Source organism: Littorina saxatilis, linkage group LG10 (assembly GCF_037325665.1).
Source record: "Littorina saxatilis isolate snail1 linkage group LG10, US_GU_Lsax_2.0, whole genome shotgun sequence".
NCBI classification, from domain to species: Eukaryota; Metazoa; Mollusca; class Gastropoda; order Littorinimorpha; family Littorinidae; genus Littorina; species Littorina saxatilis.
The window spans coordinates 35,277,796-35,304,287 of NC_090254.1; the positions used below are offsets into that span (position 1 = coordinate 35,277,796).

At 41.7% G+C, this 26,492-nt stretch overlaps 1 protein-coding gene and 1 long non-coding RNA gene across 2 annotated transcripts in view; both read right to left on the minus strand.

The window, feature by feature from the left end:
* Positions 1–3,208: 3,208 nt before the first annotated feature.
* Positions 3,209–13,533, minus strand: LOC138978668 (uncharacterized). Its single transcript, XR_011459755.1, has 2 exons — positions 12,679–13,533; positions 3,209–12,286 (listed from the first exon to the last, which is right to left on the minus strand). It is a non-coding gene; the product is annotated as an uncharacterized lncRNA (long non-coding RNA).
* An 11-nt stretch (positions 13,534–13,544) lies between these two features.
* The window catches only part of LOC138978662 (rho guanine nucleotide exchange factor 10-like protein), a 36,261-nt gene continuing 23,313 nt past the window's right edge, over positions 13,545–26,492 (minus strand). The window contains exons 15-23 of the mRNA XM_070351452.1: positions 26,017–26,135; positions 25,638–25,729; positions 21,985–22,103; positions 21,175–21,446; positions 19,326–19,489; positions 18,699–18,841; positions 16,998–17,172; positions 16,458–16,644; positions 13,545–15,892 (exon numbers count right to left, since the gene is read on the minus strand). Of these exons, the coding sequence (XP_070207553.1) occupies positions 14,851–15,892; positions 16,458–16,644; positions 16,998–17,172; positions 18,699–18,841; positions 19,326–19,489; positions 21,175–21,446; positions 21,985–22,103; positions 25,638–25,729; positions 26,017–26,135 (2,313 nt within the window). The 3' untranslated portion in view covers positions 13,545–14,850. The remainder of the gene's footprint in view (positions 15,893–16,457; positions 16,645–16,997; positions 17,173–18,698; positions 18,842–19,325; positions 19,490–21,174; positions 21,447–21,984; positions 22,104–25,637; positions 25,730–26,016; positions 26,136–26,492) is intronic.

Consider the following 26,492-nt stretch of genomic DNA (forward strand, 5'->3'; position numbering starts at 1 on the left):
CTAAATCGGTCCTGGTTGGTCAAATAAGTCACATGTTCACCTAAATCAATCCTGATTGGTCAAACAAGTCACGTGCTGCGATAAATAATTCATGATTGGTCAAACAAGTCACATGGTGCACTAAATCAGTCCTGATTGGTCAGTGCAGTCACATGATTTGCTAAATCAGTTCCGATTGGTCAAACAAGTCACATGGTGCGCTAAATCGGTCCTGGTTGGTCAAAAAGTCACATGGTACACTAAGTCAGTCCTGATTGGTCAAATAAGTTACATGATGCACTAAATCAGTCTTGGTTGGTCAGATAAGTCACATGGTGCGCTAAATCGGTCCTAAATTGTCTGTGCAGTCACATGATTCACTAAATCAGTTCCAGTTGGTCAAAGGAGTCACATGGTGTACAAGATCAGTCCTAGTTGGTCAAATAAGTTACATGATGCACTAAATCAGTCTTGGTTGGTCAGATAAGTCACATGGTGCGCTAAATCGGTCCTGGTTGGTCAAAGAAGTCATATGATGCACTAAACCAGTCTTGGTTGGTCAAATAAGTCACATGGTGTACAAGATCAGTCCGGATTGGTCAGTGCAGTCACATCATTCGCTAAATCAGTTCCGGTTGTTTAAAAAAGTCACATGGTGCGCTAAATCGGTCCTGGTTGGTCAAACAAGTCACATGATGCACAAAATCATGCATGGTTGGTCAAATAAGTCACATGGTGCACTAAATAAGTCCTGATTGGTCAATGCAGTCACATGATTCTCTACATCAATTCCGGTTGGTCAAACCAGTCACGTGGTGCACTAAATCGGTCCTGATTGGTGAAACAAGTCACATGATGCACTAAATCGGTCCTGGTTGGTCAAATAAGTCACATGTTGCCCTAAATTAGTCTAGGTTGGTCAAATAAGTCACATGGTGTACAGGATCAGTCAGGATTGGTCAGTGCAGTCACATGATTCGCTAAATCAGGTCTGGTTGGTCAAATAAGTCACATATGGTGCACTAAATAAGTCCTGATTGTTCTGTGCAGTCACATGATTTGCTAAATCAGTTCCGGTTGTTCAAAGAAGTCACATGGTGCGCTAAATCGGTCCTGGTTGGTCAAACAAGTCACATGACGTACTAAATCAGTCCTGGTTGGTCAAATAAGTCACACGTTGCCCTAAATCAATCCTGATTGGTCAAACAAGTCACGTACGTGCTGCGATAAATCAGTCACATGATTTGCTAAATCAGTTCCGGTTGGTCAAACAGGGGCGGACGAGGGGGGGGGGCACAGGGGGCACGTGCCCCCCCCCCCGAAAAAAAAAGAAAAAAAAAGAAGAAAAAAAAAAGAAGATTTTTCTATGCTGATTCTATGACCATTTCTAAGTTCAAATGGCACCAGATGGCACCATTTTGCTTCTTTGGGCAACATTTTTTTCCGGGGGGGCATGCCCCCGGACCCCCCTAGCAAATTCGGGCGCTTCGCGCCCATCACATTCACTTTCAATTGAAAGTGCCCCCCCCCTTACAAAGCAACTGATCCGCCCCTGTCAAAGAAGTCACATGGTGCGCTAAATCGGTCCTGGTTGATCAAACAAGTCCCATGATGCACTAAATCAGTCTTGGTTGTCAAATAAGTCACATGGTGTCCAAGATCAGTCCTGATTGGTCAATGCAGTCATATGATTCGCTAAATCTGTCCTGGTTGGTCAAACAAGTCACATGGTGCACTATATCTGTCCTGGTTGGTGATTTGTAGTCATCAAGTGTTTCTCTTGTTTACACCTCTGGTTCTATTTTTGCAGCACAGCTTTTAAACTTCCGCAAATGTTGACTCGTGAATTTTTTTTTAAAGATTGATTATTGAAAAGAGAATTTTTGTTTATAAGGATGTCTTGCGTACACAAATAAAAGCTCGTCAACAAAAAATGAGAGAAATTCACAATCTTGAAAGAGAACTGTTTTTGACAAGCAAGAGAGATAATGTGTGCATATTGTTAATTGTTTTATTTTGACGTGAATGTCTAAACCATTACATGTAATGATTTATAAAGCTGTGTTTATATCGGAGTGTGTGCATGCATATCTGTTTAGTCTGTAACCGTTGAGAACTATTTTGCTGAAAATGATTCTGATAGTGTTGGACATGCCCGTGTACGTGTGAGTGAGAGAGAGATAGAGAGAGAGAGAGTGTGTGTGTGTGTGTGTGTGTGTATGTGTGTGTGTGCGCGCGCGTGTGTGTGTGTGCGCTATAGGGAGTGGATGCGAGTCTTTTCAATGTGAAGTGTTTAACCAGCACTGACAAGTTGAATGTGTTAATTTTGAGTTGAGTGAAGAAGAACTCGAGACGCGATGATTTTGTTTTAGTTTTGGTTTTAATTTAGATGTTCGAGCAATTCTATAAGTAGTGAAAAAGACAGTTTCATGCTTGAATTGTTTAACTTTTCTTCTTCTTTTGTATGTGTGTGGTAAAGGCACAGCTGGTTTGGTTCATTCCAATCATGTTCATGAAGTTGAGCCCTTAGAATGGCTTAAACTACTCTGCAATAACTTTCATTTCTGGTTTGACGATTGTGGTCTGTGATTTAAATGAAGGTTGATAATGAATGTATCAGATTATTTGAATGTTGCCTAGATTGACTTTTTCAGCACACAAAAAATGGAGTCAAACATAATGGACGTGTGTGTGTCTGTGTGTGGAAGAGAGAGAGAGAGAGAGAGAGAGAGAGAGAGAGAGAGAGAGAGAGAGAGAGAGAGAGAGAGAGAGAGAGAGAGAGAAAGAGAGGGGGAGAGAGGAAGAGAGAGAGGGAGAGAGAGGGAGAGAGGGAGAGAGAGGGAGAGAGAGAGAGGGGGAGAGAGAGAGAGGGAGAGAGAGAGGGAGAGAGAAAGAGAGAGAGATAGAAAGAGAGAGAGAGAGAGAGAGAGAGAGAGAGAGAGAGAGAGAGAGAGAGAGAGAGAGAGAATGAATGTGATTGTCAGAGAGAGCAGTGGAATAAATGAGTGCGAAGTTGTGTGCATCTCTTGGTGTGCTTGAATGAGGCTCAAAAGCATACATTCAAGAATTTAAAGTCAAAACAAACAAAATAAGAAGAATAAAAAACAAGACTCTGCCCCCAAAAGAACTGACAACCTAAATCATCTTTTGTTCTCATGAAGCGGATAATGTCAAGAGCCAACTTTCAACGTCAAGCAAAACAAATGCAGAAGTTCAGTGCGCATGAATATAGATTGTTAAAAAAAGCTTTATTATTCTTCTGTTTATATACGAGGCTGTTGTAAATACACAGACCATCTGAACTAGTATTTGCAGCAGTTACACACTTCATTTAAGGAGAAAGACATTCATTTTCATATTCACCCCTGCCATAAGGCTAATCATCACAAATAGCAATAAACAATACAAGGAGGGGTTAGGGGAGGGCAAGAATTAACATCAATGAAACAAAGGTCTTTGCTAGATTAATCCTTTCTATCGTGAAAGTTTGTTTTCCCTTTTGAGACTGCATTCATATCTTCAATGTCGGTTGGATGGATAATTGATGTTTTTTGATGGGTAGTACACCTGTATATAGCACTGGTAGCCACATTCTGAAATGTGGCATAGCAGCCCATACACACACCATATCCACATTTTGATATTAGGTGTAGCAACACACACACACGCGCGCATGCATGCTCACGCGCACTAATAAACACACATGCACACATGCATGCTCACGTGCACACATATACACACACACACACTAACACACATAAACACACACACACAAACACACACACAAACACACAAACACATACACACACACATAAACACACACACACACTAACACACACACACACACAAACACACACACACACACACACACAAAGGGATTGCATCCTGTTTAACAGTGCTACCCACTCTGTCCATATCACCACCTCACAAGACAAGCAAGATAATGCTTTGAAAACAAAGCTCTTAACGTCTTCCTTTAGCATGTCTGTACACACACACACACACACACACACACACACATACACACACACACATACACACACACACAAACACACACACACACACAAAGGAACTGCATCCTGTTTCACAGTGCTACCCACTCTGTCCATATCACCACCTCACAACACAAGCAAGATAATGCTTTGAAAACAAAGCTCTTAACGTCTTCCTTTGGCATGTCTGTACACACACACACACACACACACACACACACACACACACACACACACACACACACACATACACACACACACACACACACACACAAACACACACACACAAACACACACACACACACACACACTTACTGTGTTGTGCTGCACATCCACCCTTCACATTTTCAGAGAAAACAAAACCAGAAAATCTAACAGAAAGTAAATAATTGACTAAAGAAAGAAAAACAAGTCGCGTAAAGGCGAAAATACAACATTTAGTCAAGTAGCTGTCGAACTCACAGAATGAAACTGAACGCAATGCAATTTTTCAGCAAGACCGTATGTACTCGTAGCATCGTCAGTCCACCGCTCATGCTCATGGCAAAGGCAGTGAAATTGACAAGAAGAGCGGTTTAGTAGTTGCGCTAAGAAGGATAGCACGCTTTTCTGTACCTCTCTTTGTTTTAACTTTCTGAGCGTGTTTTTAATCCAAACATATCATATCTATATGTTTTTGGAATCAGGAAGCGACAAGGAATAAGATGAAAGTGCTTTTAAATTGATTTCGACAATTTAATTTTGATAATAATTTTTATATATTTAATTTTCAGAGCTTGTTTTTAATCCAAATATAACATATTTATATGTTTTTGGAATCAGAAAATGATGGAGAATAAGATGAACGTAAATTTGGATCGTTTTAAAAAAAGTTTTTTTTTTTACAATTTTCAGAATTTTAATGACCAAAGTCATTAATTAATTTTTAAGCCACCAAGCTGAAATGCAATACCAAAGTCCGGGCTTCGTCGAAGATTACTTGACCAAAATTTCAACCAATTTGGTTGAAAAATGAGGGCGTGACAGTGCCGCCTCAACTTTCACGAAAAGCCGGATATGACGTCATCAAAGACATTTATCAAAAAAATGAAAAAAACGTCTGGGGATTTCATACCCAGGAACTCTCATGTCAAATTTCATAAAGATCGGTCCAGTAGTTTAGTCTGAATCGCTCTACACACACACACACACAGACACACACACTTGACTTGACTAAATGTAAAAAGAGGTACAATTGGTGCATGTTCAGCCTTTTGAGTTTTTGAAGTAACACTACAGTGATACCTGCTATGTCAGACCCCTCTAATGAGAGGACACTTTACAATAAAGGACACCTATTACTTTGTTAATATTTGCTCATTATCTTGACCAAAATATATGAAAGGACACCTGCACTGTATGGACACTGTCATGAAAGGACACCTGCACTGTGGGGACACCTGCACTGTAGGGACACCTGCACTCTAGGAACACTTTGGCTGGTCACAAGGGCGCCTTTTCATCGTAGGTGCAACTGCATTACCTTTGACAAACGATCTACACCCCACCCCTAGTTGTTATTTCTGTACTTATAGAGTGAAAGAATAGATAGAACACACTTCAAATGTCAATTCAGCTTTTATTCTTGCCTAAGAGGCCAGCAACAGTTTCTGCGTACACAAGAAAAGCCTGTATGATGTATGCTTGAGTACAGGTGTGTTATTTATAAATGGACTGCAATAAGATTATCTAAAAACTGCATAAAAAAACCCAACAACCTATCACTGACTAATAAACAGGAGAAGAAGAAAAAAAGCAACGAACGAGTCTGCTTGCTATAAAGCAGGCAAAGACTTCAACACATGTTTAAAGCTGTTCATCTTTGTTTTACATCAAGTAAAATGTTGGATTTAATTGGGGGGGGGGGGGGGGGGGGACACAGACACATACAAACAAAGAGGCGAAACTCTGAACAACCTTTTGCATCCATCAAAATGCAGACAACAATTAAAGCAATGACAATATAATATTATAGTTCAAGGTGGTTGATACATGTTGACACTGCAATTGTTAACATGTTTACGATTTTGTAAAATAAATAAATTGCTAAGATGTGCACAGATACAACTTTTCAAGGAAATATTCAGGTATAATGAAACAAACAGTGTGGAAAAATGGAATGATGTTTTCACATAACAGGCTAGTACATGTCTTGAAAAAAGCCATGGTTTATTATATATGTCTGTAAAGGACTACCTTGTATGCATGTAACATGCAAGAATTTTCAAATATCAGATAGAATTTCGGTCATCATATAAAAATCATGCATGCATTTATCACAAAGAAAACACTGGAAAAATATGTGTTGCATCTTCTACCAAAGCTCTGAATCATGACAAATATATTGACAAATGTATTGCTTCCTAGCTAGTGCATAAGTTATGAACACACAGTTCTACATGTATACAGTAACATTTATTTTTCAAAATGAATTCATACAAAGCTTTTTTTTTACAATAATCAATCAACCATACAAAGCTTCAAATCCTATGCCTACAAAAGCACTTTCTTTTCAATAACTAGATCATGGGGGAGCCTGCAAATACATGTTTGCATAATTTCCAATGTATTTTTTAAGGCTAAGGTATCTTTCTTCCCTTTCTTTATTTGGTGTTTGATGTCGTTTTCAACCACGAAGGTTATATCGCGACGGGGAAAGGGGGAGATGGGATAGAGCCACTTGTTAATTGTTTCTTGTTCACAAAAGCACTAATCAAAAAATTGCTCCAGGGGCTTGCAACGTAGTACATTATATTACCTTACTGGGAGAATGCAAGTTTCCAGTACAAAGGACTTAACATTTCTTACATACTGCTTGACTAAAATCTTTACAAACATTGACTATATTCTATACAAGAAACACTTAACAAGGGTAAAAGGAGAAACAGAATCCGTTAGTCGCCTCTTACGACATGCTGGGGAGCATCGGGTAAATTCTTCCCCCTAACCCGCAGGGGGTAGTGTAATACATGTACTAATAAATCTATAATAATAAAAGAAATAAACAGACCAAATAAATAGGCAGAAACATTTTTTGTCTTTTTTTCAATAATGATTATTTCAATGTGACCAGAACCAATCTGCTCTAAAGCAATCTCCCCTTTTGTAAAAAGGGTAAACAGAAAAAAATACATGCTATTATATCTTTTAAAAAGTAAACAGTAAAAATTTGGATTCCAAAGAAGCATATTATTTACAAAACATTGCATTCAATCTTGACTTTGAATCACTATTGTTACTATACATGCCATTACAAAAACCTTACTTGAGCATTTGACATTTAAGCAATGCCTACAAAGTAAACTGGTTAAAATCTCACTCAAATCCATGAAGCTTGCTAACAAAAACGCATTAACATGTATGTACACACCAAATTTCGAAGTGGTTCCAGTGTTAGCTTCAGCAGAATTCAAACAAATTCTTTACACCATCAAAATATCTACAAAATAAAAACTGTACAAGAGCAAATAAAACAAATGAATATGTTTAAAACTTTGGACCATGAGATCTTTCATACTAACTTCAAAACAAACAAAAAGCTGAATGAAACTGTTAACACCAGGTCAACAAGATCAAGACAGAAACAATCAAGTTTTTGCTGGCTACAGCATACTGGCTGTTACATCAGATAAAGTTGCTGCGGCAAGAAAAAAGTAACAATTTCAGTATTTGAACTGGTAGGGTGGCCTATATGGACAAGGGAAGAATATCAATGTAGACTGACAGACAGACAGACAGACAGAGAGAGAGAGAGACACAGAGAGAGAGAGAGAGAGAGAGAGAGAGAGACAGACAGACAGAGAGAGAGAGAGACAGACAGACAGACAGACAGACAGACAGACAGACATATTCATAGACACATGATGCCTACACAACTATCTCAGAAGTGTTTTCCTTCTTATGAAATGATAATTCTTAAACTTTCTTTCTTTCTTTATTTGGTGTTTAACGTCGTTTTCAACCACGAAGGTTATATTGCGACGGGGAAAGGGGGGGAGATGAGATAGAGCCACTTGTTAATTGTTTCTTGTTCACAAAAGCACTAATCAAAAAATTGCTCCAGGGGCTTGCAACGTAGTACAATATATGACCTTACTGGGAGAATGCAAGTTTCCAGTACAAAGGACTTAACATTTCTTACATACTGCTTGACTAAAATCTTGACAAACATTGACTATATATATTCTATACAAGAAACACTTAACAAGGGTAAAAGGAGAAACAGAATCCGTTAGTCGCCTCTTACGACATGCTGGGGAGCATCGGGTAAATTCTTCCCCCTAACCCGCGGGGCGGGGGGTTTCTTTAAGATGGCATCTTTCATTTAGAATCCCACTTTCTGTCATAACAATGATCAACTATCTACAGGCAAATACCAGCTTGCGTTCTGTGAGATTTCTATTGCAAAAGCCAACATTCAACTATTTTAGAAAAAAAAGACTCAGTCACAAAAGAAATATTTGAGAGACAATTCTGCTCATCAAGATGAACAGCTATGCTGCAGAGTCTTGGTGTGTGTTCAGGTGGAACGACACCTGTGAAGTCTGTAAACACCCAGATTGACCTGTGACCTGTTACACTATGGTTTACAAAATCCTTTACACAACTATTCATGTCAAAACAGAAGCTATCTTTCAAACGACATCACAGAAATAAGTACACTGTGGTAGACTATTCTCCTGTGAAAACACACGCTCGTTTTTTTTATTATGACCTTCGGTTTATACCCCGGAAGAAAAATCTACAGAAAGCATCAAATCTGTCTTGTTATAATATCAGTATATCAGTATCAAAGCTCAAAACTGACCAGAAAAAAGCCATCCTGTAGTATAAAGCTGAGCTGGAGTAATATCAACAACCATCGTGTTTTATATTTCAGCAAGCAGTCTACACATTTGTAGCGCCAGTTACTACAATTTGCATATCACTGACCAGATAGCTTGAAATCTAAAGCACATATAAAGCACTGGTGTGTATCTACAAGTTGTTTTGAGCAATTCTAATTTATCTACAATCTAATGGCATAAAGAAGTATACGATGAACTGCTACTATAAAAACAGCTACAGGCATCAGCTATGCTCTAAAGAAGCATGTTTTTGTCAGTCACCACTTACACACATGTAATTTTTATGGTCAAGAACATTTGAGGGATGAAAAAAATAACCAACAATTGCATAATGAAGTCTGGTCTGCTTATCAATGCAGGCCTGGCACGTCTCTTCTACAGTACAAAAAAATACATTTCAGATGACAAGAATACAAAACTACCTGAATACATTGCGTAATCACTATGCATATCCTTCTGTACGTCTGGAATGCTCTAATCGAAAGTTTAACATGGTTCACATAGTGAACACGCACATACTGAAAGTTAACAACATGCATATATGAACATTGACAACATGCCTTTATCAAAAATTTAAAAAACTGTGGCACAGACAGTATTTCATACACTAAAACAAACAAGGTCAGATAACTTCTGCTACAACAGTCAGTTACCCCCTACCCCATCCCCATTCCTCCACCCTCCTTTTTACCCTTCTTGTTATCATTCCAAAATCAAAAATAATCTAAATGAACAACAGGAACACAGACAACTGAACAAAGAAACAAACTCTTATTTAACACAAAGAGTACGAGAAAATATCTCTGCATGAATAAAACACTAAAAGAAAGAATAACTGTAATAAGACAATTTCACAGTATTTATAGCAAACAGGGTTACAGGTAAAACAATTTCAACAGTGCCACTTCTCTTTTGTATATGTTCATAAACACAGGTTCTGTATCTCATTTTCGGCTTTCCTTAGCAAATTTAATTTTCTTGTTTTGTTTTGCATCTCTTCTGAGGAAGCAGGATACTGGCTCTAATTCAATCTACCATTTGAATGTCAGTCAGCACAAGTACCAAACAAAATATCTATTAAAATAATCCCCAAACTACACGCAAATATTATTTCATTTGACATATAGCTGGTATGCCCTGTTTGTGGGTGCAAAAAGCGAACAAAACAAAGATACAAACAAAGAAACGAAGAAACTACACTCAATACAAAATTGCACTTTTTTCCATTTCCATTCAAATATACATGTTTTTTTCAGTTTCCATTTAAAAAAATATACACAACAAATCATCACACAAGTTCTTACCCTCAATTTCAACATTTCAATCAGGTAACGTCAGAATTTAGACAGTGATTCTCTTCTCTTCTTTTCCAGCTACAGTTCAATCAATCAATCAATCAATGAGTCTTATATCGCGCATATTCCGTGGGTACAGTTCTAGGCGCTCTGCAGTGATGCCGTGTGAGATGAAATTTTATACGGCCAGTAGATTGCAGCCATTACGGCGCATATTTACCTTTCACGGCCTATTATTCCAAGTCACACGGGTATAGGTAGACAATTATTAACTGTGCCTAAGCAATTTTGCCAGGAAAGACCCTTTTGTCAATCGTGGGATCTTTAACGTGCACACCCAATGTAGTGTACACGGGGGAAGGTTCGGACACCGAAGAGAGTCTGCACACAAAGTTGACTCTGTGAAATAAATTTCCGCCGAACCTGGGATCGAACTCACGCTGACAGCGGCCAACTGAATACAAATCCAGCGCGCTACCAACTGAGCTATATCCCCGCCTGTCAATACCGACCACCCAAGGGACCAACCAACAGTGGGCGTTATAGACAGGTGGCCGCTATGGAAAGGTGAATTATATAGAAAAAAAATCGTCAGGGATCCTTTGGCTTGGTTGTTATGGGTAGGCAGACGTTGCAGAGCTATAATTGTCCCCAGGACAGTTTGGATTGTATTTTTATAAATGTCCGTCAGACGGGCAAAGCACATTACCTCATTCTCACAAGTCATCACATACAAGACGTACTGAAGAAATTATAATCAGCACCTTCCCTGTGCGAAATATTTTACACAATGGAAGACAGCACCAAATACAAACAGACAATCGCACTGAGAACACTCTAGATGTTTCCGCAATGATAGCAATTGACTGGTTGACAATTGACTGACTGCCCTGACTGACGACTGACTGGCATATCTCATCAACTCGCCACCTGCCCAATGGCTAGTGAGGAATGCTTTTAATATATCCTCACCCAGACCTGGGAACCCTTGTTTTGCACTTAGAGAATTCTCAAACAAACTTGGTGTATTTTCAGAAAAATGAGCGTACTCCACACAGCATTTGAACATCCATGATTAAAACATACTTCACACGCGTCCGCCACATCGTTAATTAAGTTTACCTATACATTTAAAACAAATCCTTTTTTCAATTTTTACTGACAACAAGAAGAGCAAACGCTCGATCGAGTCACTTTCGCAGTTCTGAATATTATATGAGGCATCAGATGGACAGGAAGAAATTGCTATTCACAACACAATGAGTCACGTTCACATAAAATTTGAGCCCGGTCACTTTTATAGTTTCCGAGAAAAGCCCAACGTTAAGTTGTGTGTTGCCGAACAGAAAAGGCTAGTTATCTCCCTTGTTTTTCTGATAACGTTCGTAAAAGGCTACAGATGTAAATACTTTGATGTAAAGAATAATCCTACAAAGTTTCAATCACATCCGATGAACTTTGTCAAAGATATAAAATGTCTCATTTTTCCTTTGACGCTGACCTGTGACCTTGAAAAAGGTCAAAGGTCAACGAAACCATCGTTAAAGTGTAGAGGTCATTGGAGGTCACGACTAAACAAAATATGAGCCCGATCGCTTTGATAGTTTCCGAGAAAAGTCCAACGTTAAGGTGGTGTCTACGGCCGGCCGGCCGGACAGACTAACACTGACCGATTACATAGAGTCACTTTTTCTCAAGTGACTCAAAAACTGTAATCATGTGTCAAAATACTGGATCGGCTTCAAGATGGGCTTGTGAATAAAAGTAGTCTAGGAATTTTTCTCGTCGTATTTTTTTCCCACTGACCGTACTGATCGTCTTCTCGACAATCATGTGTACAGAATACGGCGAAATCGTATGGGTTCCCAGGTCTGCTCACCTCAAGTAAGCCTCCATTCCTTTTAAAACTTGAGTCCAGATTAAGTAACGTTAACTGAGTACCCTTTATTACAAGTAATCTTTCAAAGATTCTCTCTTAAAATTACTGACTCTATCTACTGGTATTTTATTTTATATCATTGCATACTCTCTCACCCCATTGCTCAGAAATCCAGGTGGCTTCCTCCCAGTGGAAAGCTAGCAGCAAACAAGTCATGCAACCCAGGTGTGTGCGCGTTGAGGTGTAATCAGCCACCTGCACATCTTCTTCTTCTTCTGCGTTCGTGGGCTGAAACTCCCACGTACACTCGTGTTTTTTGCACGAGTGGAATTTTACGTGTATGACCGTTTTTTACCCCGCCATTTAGGCAGCCATACGCCGTTTTCGGAGGAAGCATGCTGGGTATTTTCGTGCTTCTATAACCCACCGAACTCTGACATGGATTACAGGATCTTTTTCGTGCGCACTTGGTCTTGTGCTTGCGTGTACACACAGGGGGTGTTCGGACACCGAGGAGAGTCTGCACACAAAGTTGACTCTGAGAAATAAATCTCTCGCCGAACGTGGGGACGAACTCACGCTGACAGCGGCCAACTGGATACAAATCCAACGCGCTACCGACTGAGCTACATCCCCGCCCCTGCCACCTGCACTCACGGCAGACTGACGGAGGTCTTTACATGCCCCAGCAAGGACAAGGGACGGGATACTGTCTACGAGTCATAACAAAAAGTTTACTGGTGTCCATCCCGGCCTGGATTTGAACCCGTGACTTGAAGATCACATGACACAAGTCCACTGCTCTACCCAGTGAGCTACCCAGCCCCATGATGATAATGTTGTTTCTTTTCTTTCTTTATTTAGTGTTTAACGTCGTTTTCAACCACGAAGGTTATATCGCGACGGGGAAAGGGGGGAGAGGGGATAGAGCCACTTGTCAATTGTTTCTTGTTCACAAAAGCACTAATCAAAAAATTGCTCCAGGGGCTTGCAACGTAGTACAATATATGAATAATGTTGTTTAACGCCCTCACGATGAAACCATTAGGGGCGTGTTCCCGGGTGTTACCCTGACTTTAGATGAGATACACAGCTGTTTGCCAGGGCCCCACTCCTAGAGCAGGGAGATAACCTTTCACTTTGATGTCTGTCTCAATCCAAACTTCAAAATGTCCCTGACTATCAGGACATGAACACATGTTATCTTTCCTGCTCACAGATAAAAACAAAAATAGGTGGCAGCTCACATACACATATGCATGAGGTTGTACTACGATAAAATGCTAGCGGCAACGTGGGCGGGGATGTAGCTCAGTCGGTATCGCGCTGGATTTGTATCCAGTTGGCCGCTGTCAGTGTGAGTTCGTCCCCACGTTCGGCGAGAGATTTATTTCTCAGTCAACTTTGTGTGCAGACTCTCCTCGGTGTCCGAACACCCCCGTGTGTACACGCAAGCACAAGACCAAGTGCGCACGAAAAAGATCCTGTAATCCATGTCAGAGTTCGGTGGGTTATAGAAACATGAAAATACCCAGCATGCTTCCTCCGAAAGCGGCGTATGGCTGCCTAAATGGCGGGGTAAAAACGGTCATACACGTAAAATTCCACTCGTGCAAAAAAACACGAGTGTACGTGGGAGTTTCAGCCCACGAACGCAGAAGAAGAAGAAGAAGCTAGCGGCAACAATGCATGCTTTTACTGAAAAAAGGTATTGTTTCTCTTGCAGGGAGCATAACCCATTGACAAACAAACTTTTTTCAAAACTGAACAGTGTTTGAGACTTGTCATACCCTGAACCCTACTTTCTGGCTTATGGCACAAAGTATACTTCTTCCATTTTCCGCTTTACCAGAGAAGCAAATTTCTTGTTCCTTTCTTTAAGAATCAAAAACATATTATCAGCAGTCTTTATCAAAGAACACACAAAACATAAAGCTTAAAACACCAGCATGATTTGTTTTGCAACTAAAATTGCACTACTCAACCAAGTTCTGTAATGAACCTTACTGCATCTGTGAAGATGCTAAAAACATTTACATTAAATCAGCAAGTCTGGCCATTTTTCTCTACCCCAGCATAAAGATGCATCATAATTTGAGGACAGACCAGAAACTGCTGGACATTTAACCCTGCACAGGGAAATACATTTCAAAGTTCTTTAAAAAAAATTCCTGCACTCTGGAATCTCCAGAGACCATTGCAAAAGGCCTTCGTATCAACAGTGCAAACACTGAAGAAAATATTTGAAAATCTAAAGCTCTCCGATATATGAAGGAGGGTATAATTCAATATCTAAATATGTATAAAATGTGACTCAAAAGAACTGCACTTACTCAACTGCAAGTAAAACAGAAAGTACATGTTCATCAAAATAAATCTACCCTTGTGTATAGGGCATAAAGTTGGCAAGTGCAGGTTCTGCGTGCACATACATATATATATATAAATCTACAAGAGAAGAAAGGTCAAGTCCAGAGAACTCTCAGATCCTCAAAAAATGAGATCTAAAACACTGAAATATCTAAACCCACCAACAAAGGTGGGCCTAGAACAGGTGTGTACATTCCGCACAAATCAAAGATAAAAACAATATTAAAAAATTCTGGTAAAAAAACAAACCCACTTCTAAATCCAGAATCAGTAGGTAGGTAAAAAAAAAAGTTAAAACTTGTAGATCCAAAATAGCAGATAGGCTTCTTCGTTCTTGGAAAAGTTTCCGCCAGTGTGCATGTTACGCAGAAATCATACAACAAACAAACAAATCTGGTGTAAAACAAACCCACTTCGAAATCTAGAATCAAAAGATAGGTAAAAAAAAGTTAAAACTTATAGATCCAAAATAGCAAAAAGGCTTCTTCACTCTTTGAGAAGTTTCCGCCCGTGTGCATGTCCCAGTACCCATCACCCCCACTGAGCACCATGACAGCGTTGCTGGTCGATGTTTTGCGCATGGTGTTGGCTCGAATCGTGGCGATGCGAGGCGATGGCGGTGGGGTCGGGAGTTCACTCGGCGGTCTTGACCTTGGTGGCAGCGGTAAAGGATTCAGCGGTTTTGGTGCAGCTTCAGATTTTGAGTGTGAAGCGTCATTCTCCGTACTCTCTTCAAAGACGGTGGGGGTGGATAAAACTCTTGATGCGGGCGTTTTGGTTTTAGGTTTGGAGCGATTAGAGTTCAACCCGGCCAGGTCCAAGGGTTCTACCTTTTTGGCGTTACCGGTTGCCAGGCTGGAAGGGGAGCTCCGGACGTCATCCATAGAACTCCACGGACCGGTGTCGGAGCGAACGCTGAGGTCATCCATGGATCCAGCGAACGTGTCATCATCACTGCTGATGTCGCCATCGTCCAGAAGGTTCTCGTACAGCAATTCAACTTCTAGTGGATCTTCGGCCCTCAGGTCAAACATGGACTGAGCCTGAAACTTGCTCAGCGTGGTACGCTTGATGCGATTGGCCAGCTCGCTGCGGAAAGACAGCGTGCGGCTCTGCTTCCGCTTGTCGGGATTGGTCGGGTTCAGCCCTCTCCTCAGGCTGCTGCTTTGGTGGACTTTCCTGGCGCGCTTCAGGCTCAGGAACTTTCTGCCCGCTTGCGACTTCATCACAGGGTCTTTCATGCGTTCCGGCACATCCACCAGTGGATTAAGGCGTGCTGCCATCTCCTCTTTCTTTGGTTGGTGGTAAGGTGGGTGACTTGCGTCCAGTTCCGTGCCAGACGACAGAAGCTTGTCGTCTGTGAGCCCCTCTGTCTCGATCTGTTCGCGTTTGAGGTTCCTGATGCTGGGTCGAGCGCGCAGCTGACTGCGCAGTGAGCTGCTTTTGTGCAGTTCTGTGATGCTGGTTGAACAGTAGATTGGATTGATGAACCTGCACATTCAAAAATAAATATGAACGATAGCAAAATGCAGTCTGAACTGTTGTTTTCTGCAGCTGAAGTTTGTATTTGTCGCCACTCCTTCTAATTCTATGTCAAGATAAAAGTTTGCTATAATTATGTGCTTGGGTATACTGACTTAAAGGGACAACATTTATAAAAAATAAATGGATAAATAAAATTATGTCTTCAGAAACCAGCTTAGGTCCTTGTTTCTTCTAAATCTGTGTCAATAGCTGATGCAATTATTATCAAATAAAACACTGGCACTGTTCTCACACTAGCTTGCACAGAAGCAAAAATGCAGGTGTTGAACAGACAATCCTTTTACACCTGAGTACGTGCAATTTGGTATCGGAAAGTCAGTAGCGAGAACTTTCTTTCCATGAGGTTGTGTACATCATACGGTTCCGTTTGAAACGTTTTGTACTTCGATTTCCCATCTCCCTCTTCCCCACCCCCATATGCAAAAAAAACCCATCCCATCTCTCAAAAAACAAAGCAAAACTAAATTCTCTCTCTCTGACAAAAAACTCCAAAAGTGAAACTTTCCCCCACCTGACAGGTCCGCGATGTGCGTGGTAGGCGACAGAGGGGCAGCCACGGTAGAGCGGGACCCCGTCGCTGAGTCGCGGCAGAGGGAGGGTAACGATCAGACCGACGCTCGTACCAATCCACAGCAGTCCAGTGCTAGCCGCTAGACATGTCACCACGCATTCCCGAGTTTCTGTTACTCCTGACTTTTCTGAAAATGCATTGAGAAATACGTTAGTGGCTATAGTGATAACCAGAGACTTCACAAGCATACACTTGTCAAAGGCCTGTGAGCTAGGATGTTGAGGACCATTGTTAGTACAAACACTAAACATAATGAGCTCATCATTTAAACTTTCAAAACAATGTGCATGAACATCAAAGAACCACACCTGTAGTACAGTTGTGCAGACCCCCCCCCCAGGGAGAAAAGTTGGTTTTTAAAAAGGAGGGAGTCTTAAAAAAATGTTGATCCTTTAATTGAAGTGGTGGTTATAGGTAGGTGGTCGTTACTGAGAGACGGTCGCCAGGGCGGGGGTGACTGCTTTTAACAGGTGCACTTACCCGCCAGGACTCTGTTGATGGTGTTGGTGACGCTCATCTCCTGCAGGTTCTCCATGTTCTCCACATGGAAGAGCCGCACCGCACCGCTGTTGTGGAAGGCCACCCACACGCCCACACCGCTCCGCACCATCTGCAGGATAGCCGTCTCACTCGGCCCGGACAGCGTGTGTTCCGCCTGCACAAAGTGGGTGTTGAATACATAGTGTGCTTCTGTCCTTGTGTGAATACAGCCTGGAGGAGGGTTTCTGCCTCTTCCGCCATCACGTCCCCCACCCCCAAAGACTGTCCCAATCAGGGTTATGATGATGATGATGAAAATGATGACGATGATAAATACATGCATGATAAAACAGCTGTTGGAAAACCAAGATGGTACGAAGATATGGTGAACCATACACCAAGAGGTTCCAGGGTGGGGGGTTGTAGAAGTGTTTGTGTGTGTGTGGATGTGGGGGGGGGGGGGGCAATAGAAGGGATGTGAAAAAGAAGAGTGAGAACAACAACATGAGAGAAGTTTTAAGGATCTGTAAGTGTAACTACTTCCTTTTCCAACCTAGAACCAGATTATTTAGCCCTTCCCCCTCTCATCCAACCTACAACTAGATTATTTAGCCCTTCCCCCTCTCATCCAACCTACAACTAGACTATTTAGCCCTTCTCCCTCTCATCCAACCTACAACTAGATTATTTAGCCCTTCCCCCTCTCATCCAACCTACAACTAGATTATTTAGCCCTTCCCCCTCTCATCCAACCTACAACTAGATTATTTAGCCCTTCCCCCTCTCATCCAACCTACAACTAGATTATTTAGCCCTTCCCCCTCTCATCCAACCTACAACTAGATTATTTAGCCCTTCCCCCTCTCATCCAACCTACAACTAGATTATTTAGCCCTTCCCCCTCTCATCCAACCTACAACTAGATTATTTAGCCCTTCCCCCTCTCATCCAACCTACAACTAGATTATTTAGCCCTTCCCTCTCTCATCCAACCTACAACTAGATTATTTAGCCCTTCCCCCTCTCATCCAACCTACAACTAGATTATTTAGCCCTTCCCCCTCTCATCCACCTACATCAACAAATAACACATTTTTTTGTTTAAAACATGGGAAAAGGCTCTGGCTCAAACAAAACGGCAAGGAAGCTAAATGTGGGGTAAAACCAATCAGATACAAGCCACAGAATCTAGTTGTTGAACCTTCTTTTCCCTTTGAAATGAAAACTAGTTGAAAGTGCAGAAATCAACATCAACATTAAACAATTGACTGACGGGCGCGGTGGCGTGGTGGTAAGACGTCGGCCTCCTAATCGGGAGGTCGTGAGTTCGAATCCCGGTTGCTGCCGCCTGGTGGGTTAAGAGTGGAGATTTTTCCGATCTCCCAGGTCAACTTATGTGCAGACCTGCTAGTGACTTAACCCCCTTCGTGTGTACACGCAAGCACAAGACCAAGTACGCATGAAAAAGATCCTGTAATCCATGTCAGAGTTCGGTGGGTTATAGAAACACGAAAATACCCAGCATTCCTCCCCCGAAATCGGCGTATGCTGCCTGAATGGCGGGGTAAAAACGGTCATACACGTAAATATCCACTCATGCTAAAAACATGAGTGAACGTGGGAGTCTTAGCCCATGAACGAAGAAGAAGAAGAAAAAAACAATTGACTGTTTAGGAATGAATTAGAACCCAGTTTACTAACCAGTATCTTGAGACTGTCAATCTCAATGACGAAGACTTTATGGCCGCACGCAATCCACAGATCATCGTCCACCACCAGCTGGCATTTGACTGGTGTGCGGCCCAACTGTAATGTCCGTGCTGCTTTGATGCACCATTCTCCCACTGCATCAGGTAACAGACAAGCTTGTGAATGCTTGTAAGTAGCACTTCCTGCGCATATCTTGAACACACTCCGGTGGACAAGATGTTCTTTTTCTTACATAAAGAGCTACTAAACCAAAAGTAGAACTCCTATGTCACAAACAGCACACAGACACAATGTGAAGAATGAAACCTGCATATGTTCCATTTGTTTTTCGTTGATTTGTGTTTTTCTTCCTTTTTGTGTGTCGCTTTCTTCCCTCCTTTCTTTTCTTTCTTTCTTTGCTCAACACATTCTTCTTTCTTTCTTCTTGTGGCGGTTTCCTTGTTAAGCATGCGCTCTCTCTTCCACCCTCTCTCTCATTCTCTCTGGTGAGGGCCAGATGCAAAAAAGCATATCTATCCCCCCCCCCCTAAAAATTGTCATTCTCTCTTTTATTGTTCTGTTTATGTATTGATGGAAAGAAGCAGATCGAAGAAGTAACAGAATCATCCCCAAACCCACCGTCATTCCTGGAGTAGACCAGCACAGCCCCGTCGTCCAAACCACAGAAGAGCCGCTCATCCACAAACTTGATGCTGGTCACCTTGCCTGGGACCCGAACCACAGCCAGCGGGTCCCGCGTGGCTGTGCTGCCCCCGCTGCTGCTTAGAGGAAAGATCACTATCCTGAAACACAAAGAGAGAGAACAAATCTGTGAGTGTTCGCTGCAATGGTTGTGGACAGAGGAAGATTTTTGTATGGCAAAATTTCATGTACGGTATACAATACGTATGTTGCCTGCTACTGCACAAGGGAAGGCAACTCCATCTGCACATCAGTCAGTCTGCAATTTTTGGTGTTGTTTTAAAAACGAATTATTTTATCAGATATTTTCCAATGCCTTTGTCTCATATTTCCACTTTTTCAGATTCCTAACTTCCTTAGTGCGTAGTGCAGTGTTATCAGCACTAAACTGAAGTTAAATGCTATATGTTATACTAGATGATTACCCGCTTCGCCGGGTACCGGCTTCGCCGGGAAGAAGTAGAGCCAAATACCAGGCTGTGCCTGGGACCCGGTTTTGCCGGGTGTACGCCGGCTTCGCCGGCGCACGAAGGAAAGGAGATAAACGCGCAAAACACCGGAGACCTTCTAAAAATAGTAATGTGCAGTGACCTTCTAAAAATAGTAACGTAGTAACGGGAATATGGATTGACGCCACACGGAGGAAGAGAGATAATCGCGGCTGAAAACACTGGAGAAGATAAGGAAGAGTTACTGGTAGTGGATCCCGACAACAACAACAACAACAACAAAAATCGGTTCAGTGCGCACAGCGCTGCGCGCTGAGAGCACGTGTTGAAATATCTCATCGATGAGGTTGTGTCCGGGGTGTAGCTGAATACGGTGTCCAAATTTGAAAAAGATCCACCGAGAACTTTGGCCGTGCATCGCGAACAGACAAGACAGACAGACAGACAGACAGACAGACAGACAGACAGACACTAGTCGTATATATATATAGATGTGAGTTGGGATAAGATATGTAATTTAATCAAATTGAGGTCTAACGAATGACGTCTCAACGTGTGTGGTCGTCCTTGGCGGTCAAGAAAGCCGCCGCGATCATTGCGCAGACGACACTTCTAGACCGCCAATATTTTTTGTGCGCATCACGTGCTCCACATAAATCGGCCGGAAACGAAGCAATTGGGAAACCTGGATACAAGAGAACTGGGATAATAACAAATCATCTCTTTTCTTCTGGCATTGTTTGTTTTCCTTTCTGACTCGACTCTAACTCTCCCCCGCTTAATTCCTAAGCTTCTTCAGTGTGTCAGCTTCTTCTTCTTCTGCGTTCGTGGGCTGAAACTCCCACGTACACTCGTGTTTTTTGCACGAGTGGAATTTTACGTGTATGACCGTTTTTTACCCCGCCATTTAGGCAGCCATACGCCATTTTCGGAGGAAGCATTCTGGGTATTTTTCGTGTTTCTATAACCCACCCAACTCCGACATGGATTACAGGATCTTTTTCGTGCGCACTTGGTCTTGTGCTTGCGTGTACACACGGGGGTGTTCGGACACCGAGGAGAGTCTGCACACAAAGTTGACTCTGAGAAATAAATCTCTCGCCGAACGTGGGGACGAACTCACGCTGACAGCGACCAACTGGATACAAATCCAGCGCGCTACCGACTGAGCTACATCCCCGCCCACTAGTGTGTTAGCAATATTCTCACACTTAAAGCTTAACTTGAATAGACCTTACACATGTACTCCTCTCCCCTCAACCCCACATATCCCCCCCTCCACCCACTCCTCATCCCCCCCTCCGCCCCCACCACATCTACTCCTCCTCCTCACTTACTCATTATGCGAGTTTGACATCCACACGGTGTCCTCGCTGAAGAGAAACTTGTCAGTGTTGGTCACCTGCCCGCAGCCTGACACAACCTCTGTACACAAGAGTTCACAGTCGCAGGCTTTGAAGGACTCGGTAAGCGCCGGACGCGTGTTGTGCAGCGACACGACGGACACCTGGCCGCGGGAGGAGTTAGAGGTACACACCCACAGGTGTTGGATGCCTACTCCGCTGGCTGTAGGTATGGTCGGCATGAACACAGGTATGGCACATTTTACCTGCAGTACACAGAAGGGTATAGAGATGACAGTGTAACCTTTGTACAAATATTTTTTTCTTAAAGTAAATGCTTATACGATTCACCTTTCGTAATGTTTTACAATAGATACCCCCTTTTGATACCCCATGATAGATGAGTCACTCCCTTTTGAAAGAACAGTGTAACTCCCCTATACCTGCACAGATCACCTGGGCTTTCAGCCACGCTTCAGTCGTCTATCAGCAAACTCGTGTGGAGACCAGCCACTTGTTAGTGAGTGGCCCGTGTCTGTCATATAGGAAAGCATGCCTCGCTAGAGAAACAACTCTTTCACAACCTATAAAGCCCAACAGAGTTATTTCGAAACATCCTCTATTGACAATAAAACAAATGACAATACCTTGGTGAAGTGTCTGGGGACGTCCACAGCCACACACCTCATGAACAGGGCAGGTGACAAGACAATCAAAATGACTTACCTTGGTGAAGTGTCTGGGGACGTCCACAGCCACACACCTCATGAACAAGGCAGGTGACAGACAATCAAAATGACTTACCTTGGTGAAGTGTCTGGGGACGTCCACAGCCACACACCTCATGAACAGGGCAGGTGCAGGCCCCAGCTCGTCATCACCTGCCAGGGGAGATCGGTCCCACCCAGGACGGTTCTGTTTCTCTGCAAAACATTTTTCATTTCAATTTTTCATTTCATTTTCATTTTCATTACTTTATTGTCCCATCGCTGGGAAATTCGGGTCGCTTCCTCCCAGTGAAAAGCTAGCAGCAACGGAGTCGCGCTACCCAGGTGTCTGCGTGTTTAGGTGTATTCAGCCACCTGCACTTATGGCAGAATGACCAAGGTCTTTTACGTGCCATTGTGATGACACGGGGGTGGGACATGGCTTCCGTCTCTGGGTCTGCACATAAAGTTGCATTGACCCGTGTCCGTCCCGGCCCGAATTCGAACCTGCGACCTTTCGATCACAAGTCCAGTGCTCTACCAACTGAGCTACCAGGCCCCCAAACACAACCACAAACTGTAGGATAATCAACTGTGACACCACCCAGCCTCTCCTAACTGACTGCATTCTGGTTTTCCCACGGTCTGGCACCAACAGTGAAAATAAGAGTACATTATGCACTCTAGACTTCCCCACCAGCACAGCAGCCTTATATGCATATCAGCTTCACTCTGTACCAAGCTCCGATACTGCGTGGTTGCTTTTCATTTATACTCTTCTCTAGTGAATAAACCTTTAGAATAGATATTCATCTGATGTTCTACTGATGCGGCTGAGAGTGTGAACCTATGCTATAGCCTCCGAATACCAATATTATCATAAACAACAAATATTATATTATTAAACAAACTGCAGTGAAGCCCATGAAATGCTGGAAATAAACTTGAAAATGCAGTGAACAAATCTGTCAAGGGAGAACATTCTAATAACAAGAAGAGCAAACGCTCGATCGAGTCACTTTCGCAGTTCTGAATATTATATGAGGCATCAGATGGACAGGAAGAAATTGCTATTCACAACACAATGAGTCACGTTCACATAAAATTTGAGCCCGGTCACTTTTATAGTTTCCGAGAAAAGCCCAACGTTAAGTTGTGTGTTGCCGAACAGAAAAGGCTAGCTATCTCCCTTGTTTTTCTGATAACGTTCGTAAAAGGCTACAGATGTAAATACTTTGATGTAAAGAATAATCCTACAAAGTTTCAATCACATCCGATGAACTTTGTCAAAGATATAAAATGTCTAATTTTTCCTTTAGCTGACCTGTGACCTTGAAAAAGGTCAAAGGTCAACGAAACCATCGTTAAAGTGTAGAGGTCATTGGAGGTCACGACTAAACAAAATATGAGCCCGATCGCTTTGATAGTTTCCGAGATACTTTGTCAAAGATATAAAATGTCTAATTTTTCCTTTGACGCTGACCTGTGACCTTGAAAAAGGTCAAAGGTCAACGAAACCATCGTTAAAGTGTGGAGGTCATTGGAGGTCACGACTAAACAAAATATGAGCCCGATCGCTTTGATAGTTTCCGAGAAAAGTCCAACGTTAAGGTGGTGTCTACGGACGGCCGGACGGACGGCCGGCCGGCCGGCCGGACAGACTAACACTGACCGATTACATAGAGTCACTTTTTCTCAAGTGACTCAATAATGATTACAATGGGAATTAAATTACTTATCGACATGTCTTACACAGAACAAAATCAATGAAAATGTAAATCCCATAAAATGTAGTGAATCTGTAAAGGGAGACAATTCTAATAATAATTTACCCTTATCTGCATGTCTCACACAGAACAAAACAAATGTTCTCAAAATGTAAATCCAATGCAATGCTGAAATCTCTCATGGCAGCTAGATGCTGACCACTGATGGACACGGCTTAACTCTTTTTAACCATATGGAAAAGAGCCCTACAAAATGTAGTGAATCTGTCATGAAAAATATGTCCTGAAACATTTTTGACTAATTATTTTTTTTACAGGAAAAGAATCTCCCATGGGTCCAACATGCTGCGAATCTGCAAAGGACAGAAACTTTGGACGAACATTTACCAGGAGACCTAGTCACTAAACATTTACTTTTCACCTATACTACCCCTCACAATAAAAACAAGTCGCGTAAGGCGAAAATACAACATTTAGTCAAGTAGCTGTCGAACTCACAGAATGAAACTGAACGCAATGCAACGCAGCAAGACCGTATACTCGTAGCATCGTCAGTCCACCGCTCATGGCAAAGGCAGTGAAATTGACAAGAAGAGCGGGGTAGTAGTTGCGCTGAGAAGGATAGCACGCTTTTCTGTACCTCTCTTCGTTTTAACTTTCTGAGCGTGTTTTTAATCCAAACATATCATATCTATATGTTTTTGGAATCAGGAACCGACAAGGAACAAGATGAAAGTGTTTTTAAAATTGATTTGGAAAATTTAATTTTGATAATAATTTTTATATTTTTAATTTTCAGAGCTTGTTTTTAATCCAAATATAACATATTTATATGTTTTTGGAATGAGAAAATGATGGAGAATAAGATGAACGTAAATTTGGATCGTTTTATAAAAAAATTATTTTTTTTTACAATTTTCCGATTTTTAATGACAAGTCATCAATTAATTTTTAAGCCACCAAGCTGAAATGCAATACCGAAGTCCGGGCTTCGTCGGAGATTACTTGACCAAAATTTCAACCAATTTGGTTGAAAAATGAGAGCGTGACAGTGCCGTCTCAACTTTCACGAAAAGCTGGATATGACGTCATCAAAGACATTTATCAAAAAAATGAAAAAAACGTCTGAGGATATCATACCCAGGAACTCTCATGTCAAATTTCATAAAGATCGGTCCAGTAGTTTAGTCTGAATCGCTCTACACACACACACACAGACAGACAGACAGACACACATACACCACGACCCTCGTCTCGATTCCCCCCTCTATGTTAAAACATTTAGTCAAAACTTGACTAAATGTAAAAACTAGGCGGATGTGTCTGAGTGCAGATCTGTGTGATTCTTTCTTTATTTGGTGTTTAACGCCGTTTTCAACCGTTCAAGGTTATATCGCGACGGGGAAAGGGGGGAGATGGGATAGAGCCACTTGTCAATTGTTTCTTGTTCACAAAAGCACTAATCAAAAATTTGCTCCAGGGGCTTGCAACGTAGTACAATATATGACCTTACTGAGAGAATGCAAGTTTCCAGTACAAAGGACTTAACATTTCTTACATACTGCTTGACTAAAATCTTTACAAACATTGACTATATTCTATACACTTAACAAGGGTAAAAGGAGAAACAGAATCCGTTAGTCGCCTCTTACGACATGCTGGGGAGCATCGGGTAAATTCTTCCCCCTAACCCGCGGGGGGTATCTGTGTGATGAGGTGTTTGATTTGAAGATTCCACAGTACAGGCACTGCCTTATCAACAACCAAGTTCTAAGCAACAAAATGAAGAACAAAGTAGAAAAACAAAAGTTGAAAAACAAAATAAATCTGTATACTCACCAATACCAGTACAGATTTCTTTTGTTTTTTAACTTTAAAAATCAATTAGTTTGTTAAATATGTTAAGGGAATGGATGGCCTTTCAAGTCACACTGGTTTTACAATAAACGGTCCATTCACAAAGATTTGCACTTAAAATGTATCTGCATAGGTTGGTTTAATTGACGGGTAGTAAAGAACTGACCTAAAGCGAGCTTTGCCATGTTGAAGTCCACACACCACTCGTTCTTCACAGCAGCGTTCTTCGTTTGCATCACAAAGTGAGGTTTGTCAGCCCTGCAACACAGTCACGAGGTTAAATGCACTGTAAAACCACAACAATTGTAAAAAAATCCAACTAAAAAGTGGAAAAAGCATTTTAATATTCTAGACCAAAAACAGGCATGTATTCTAACAAACCTCCACTAAAGCTAGAATACTTAATCAGATTCTGTGATATTTATGACAAGGCATTTCAAATCTGCAGTTCTGCAAACTATAGTATTGAAAAGCGTAATTTCACCCATAACAGATTATCAGTTTGATGGAATGATGAATGATGGAGTGATAGATTCTTTACTTACTTTGAGTTGTCGACCAGAATGATGGAGCAACTGTTGACCAGTCTGAGCTGCTCATCTTTGATTTGTATCATCCGCTGCATGTCTGCTACCACCTCATGGAACAGCTCCTCTGACATGTTCTGCACAGTTCAACAACAATTCATCAGTTATGAAAATACTGAGGCAAGTGCTCAAACTTTTCCCAACTGTAGCAATATTTAAGGAGGGGCAAGACACTAGGCAGTGAAGTCAACAGGCCTTGACTCAAGGTTCATCCTCCTAAGACAGAGTACGGCTGTGTATATATATAGTGGGGTGATTAAAAAGGGTTGTACATGTAATCTTCCCATTTGGATGAGTCATCTTCTATGTACCAAGTGACTCCGCTAACGTAAAGAGAGGGTACGCTCAAAAACAGATTACAGTTCACATAAGCCTACAATGTAGAATCAAAGTGTAAGAGAACATTCAAGCAGAAAAAGGAGGATATGTGCACA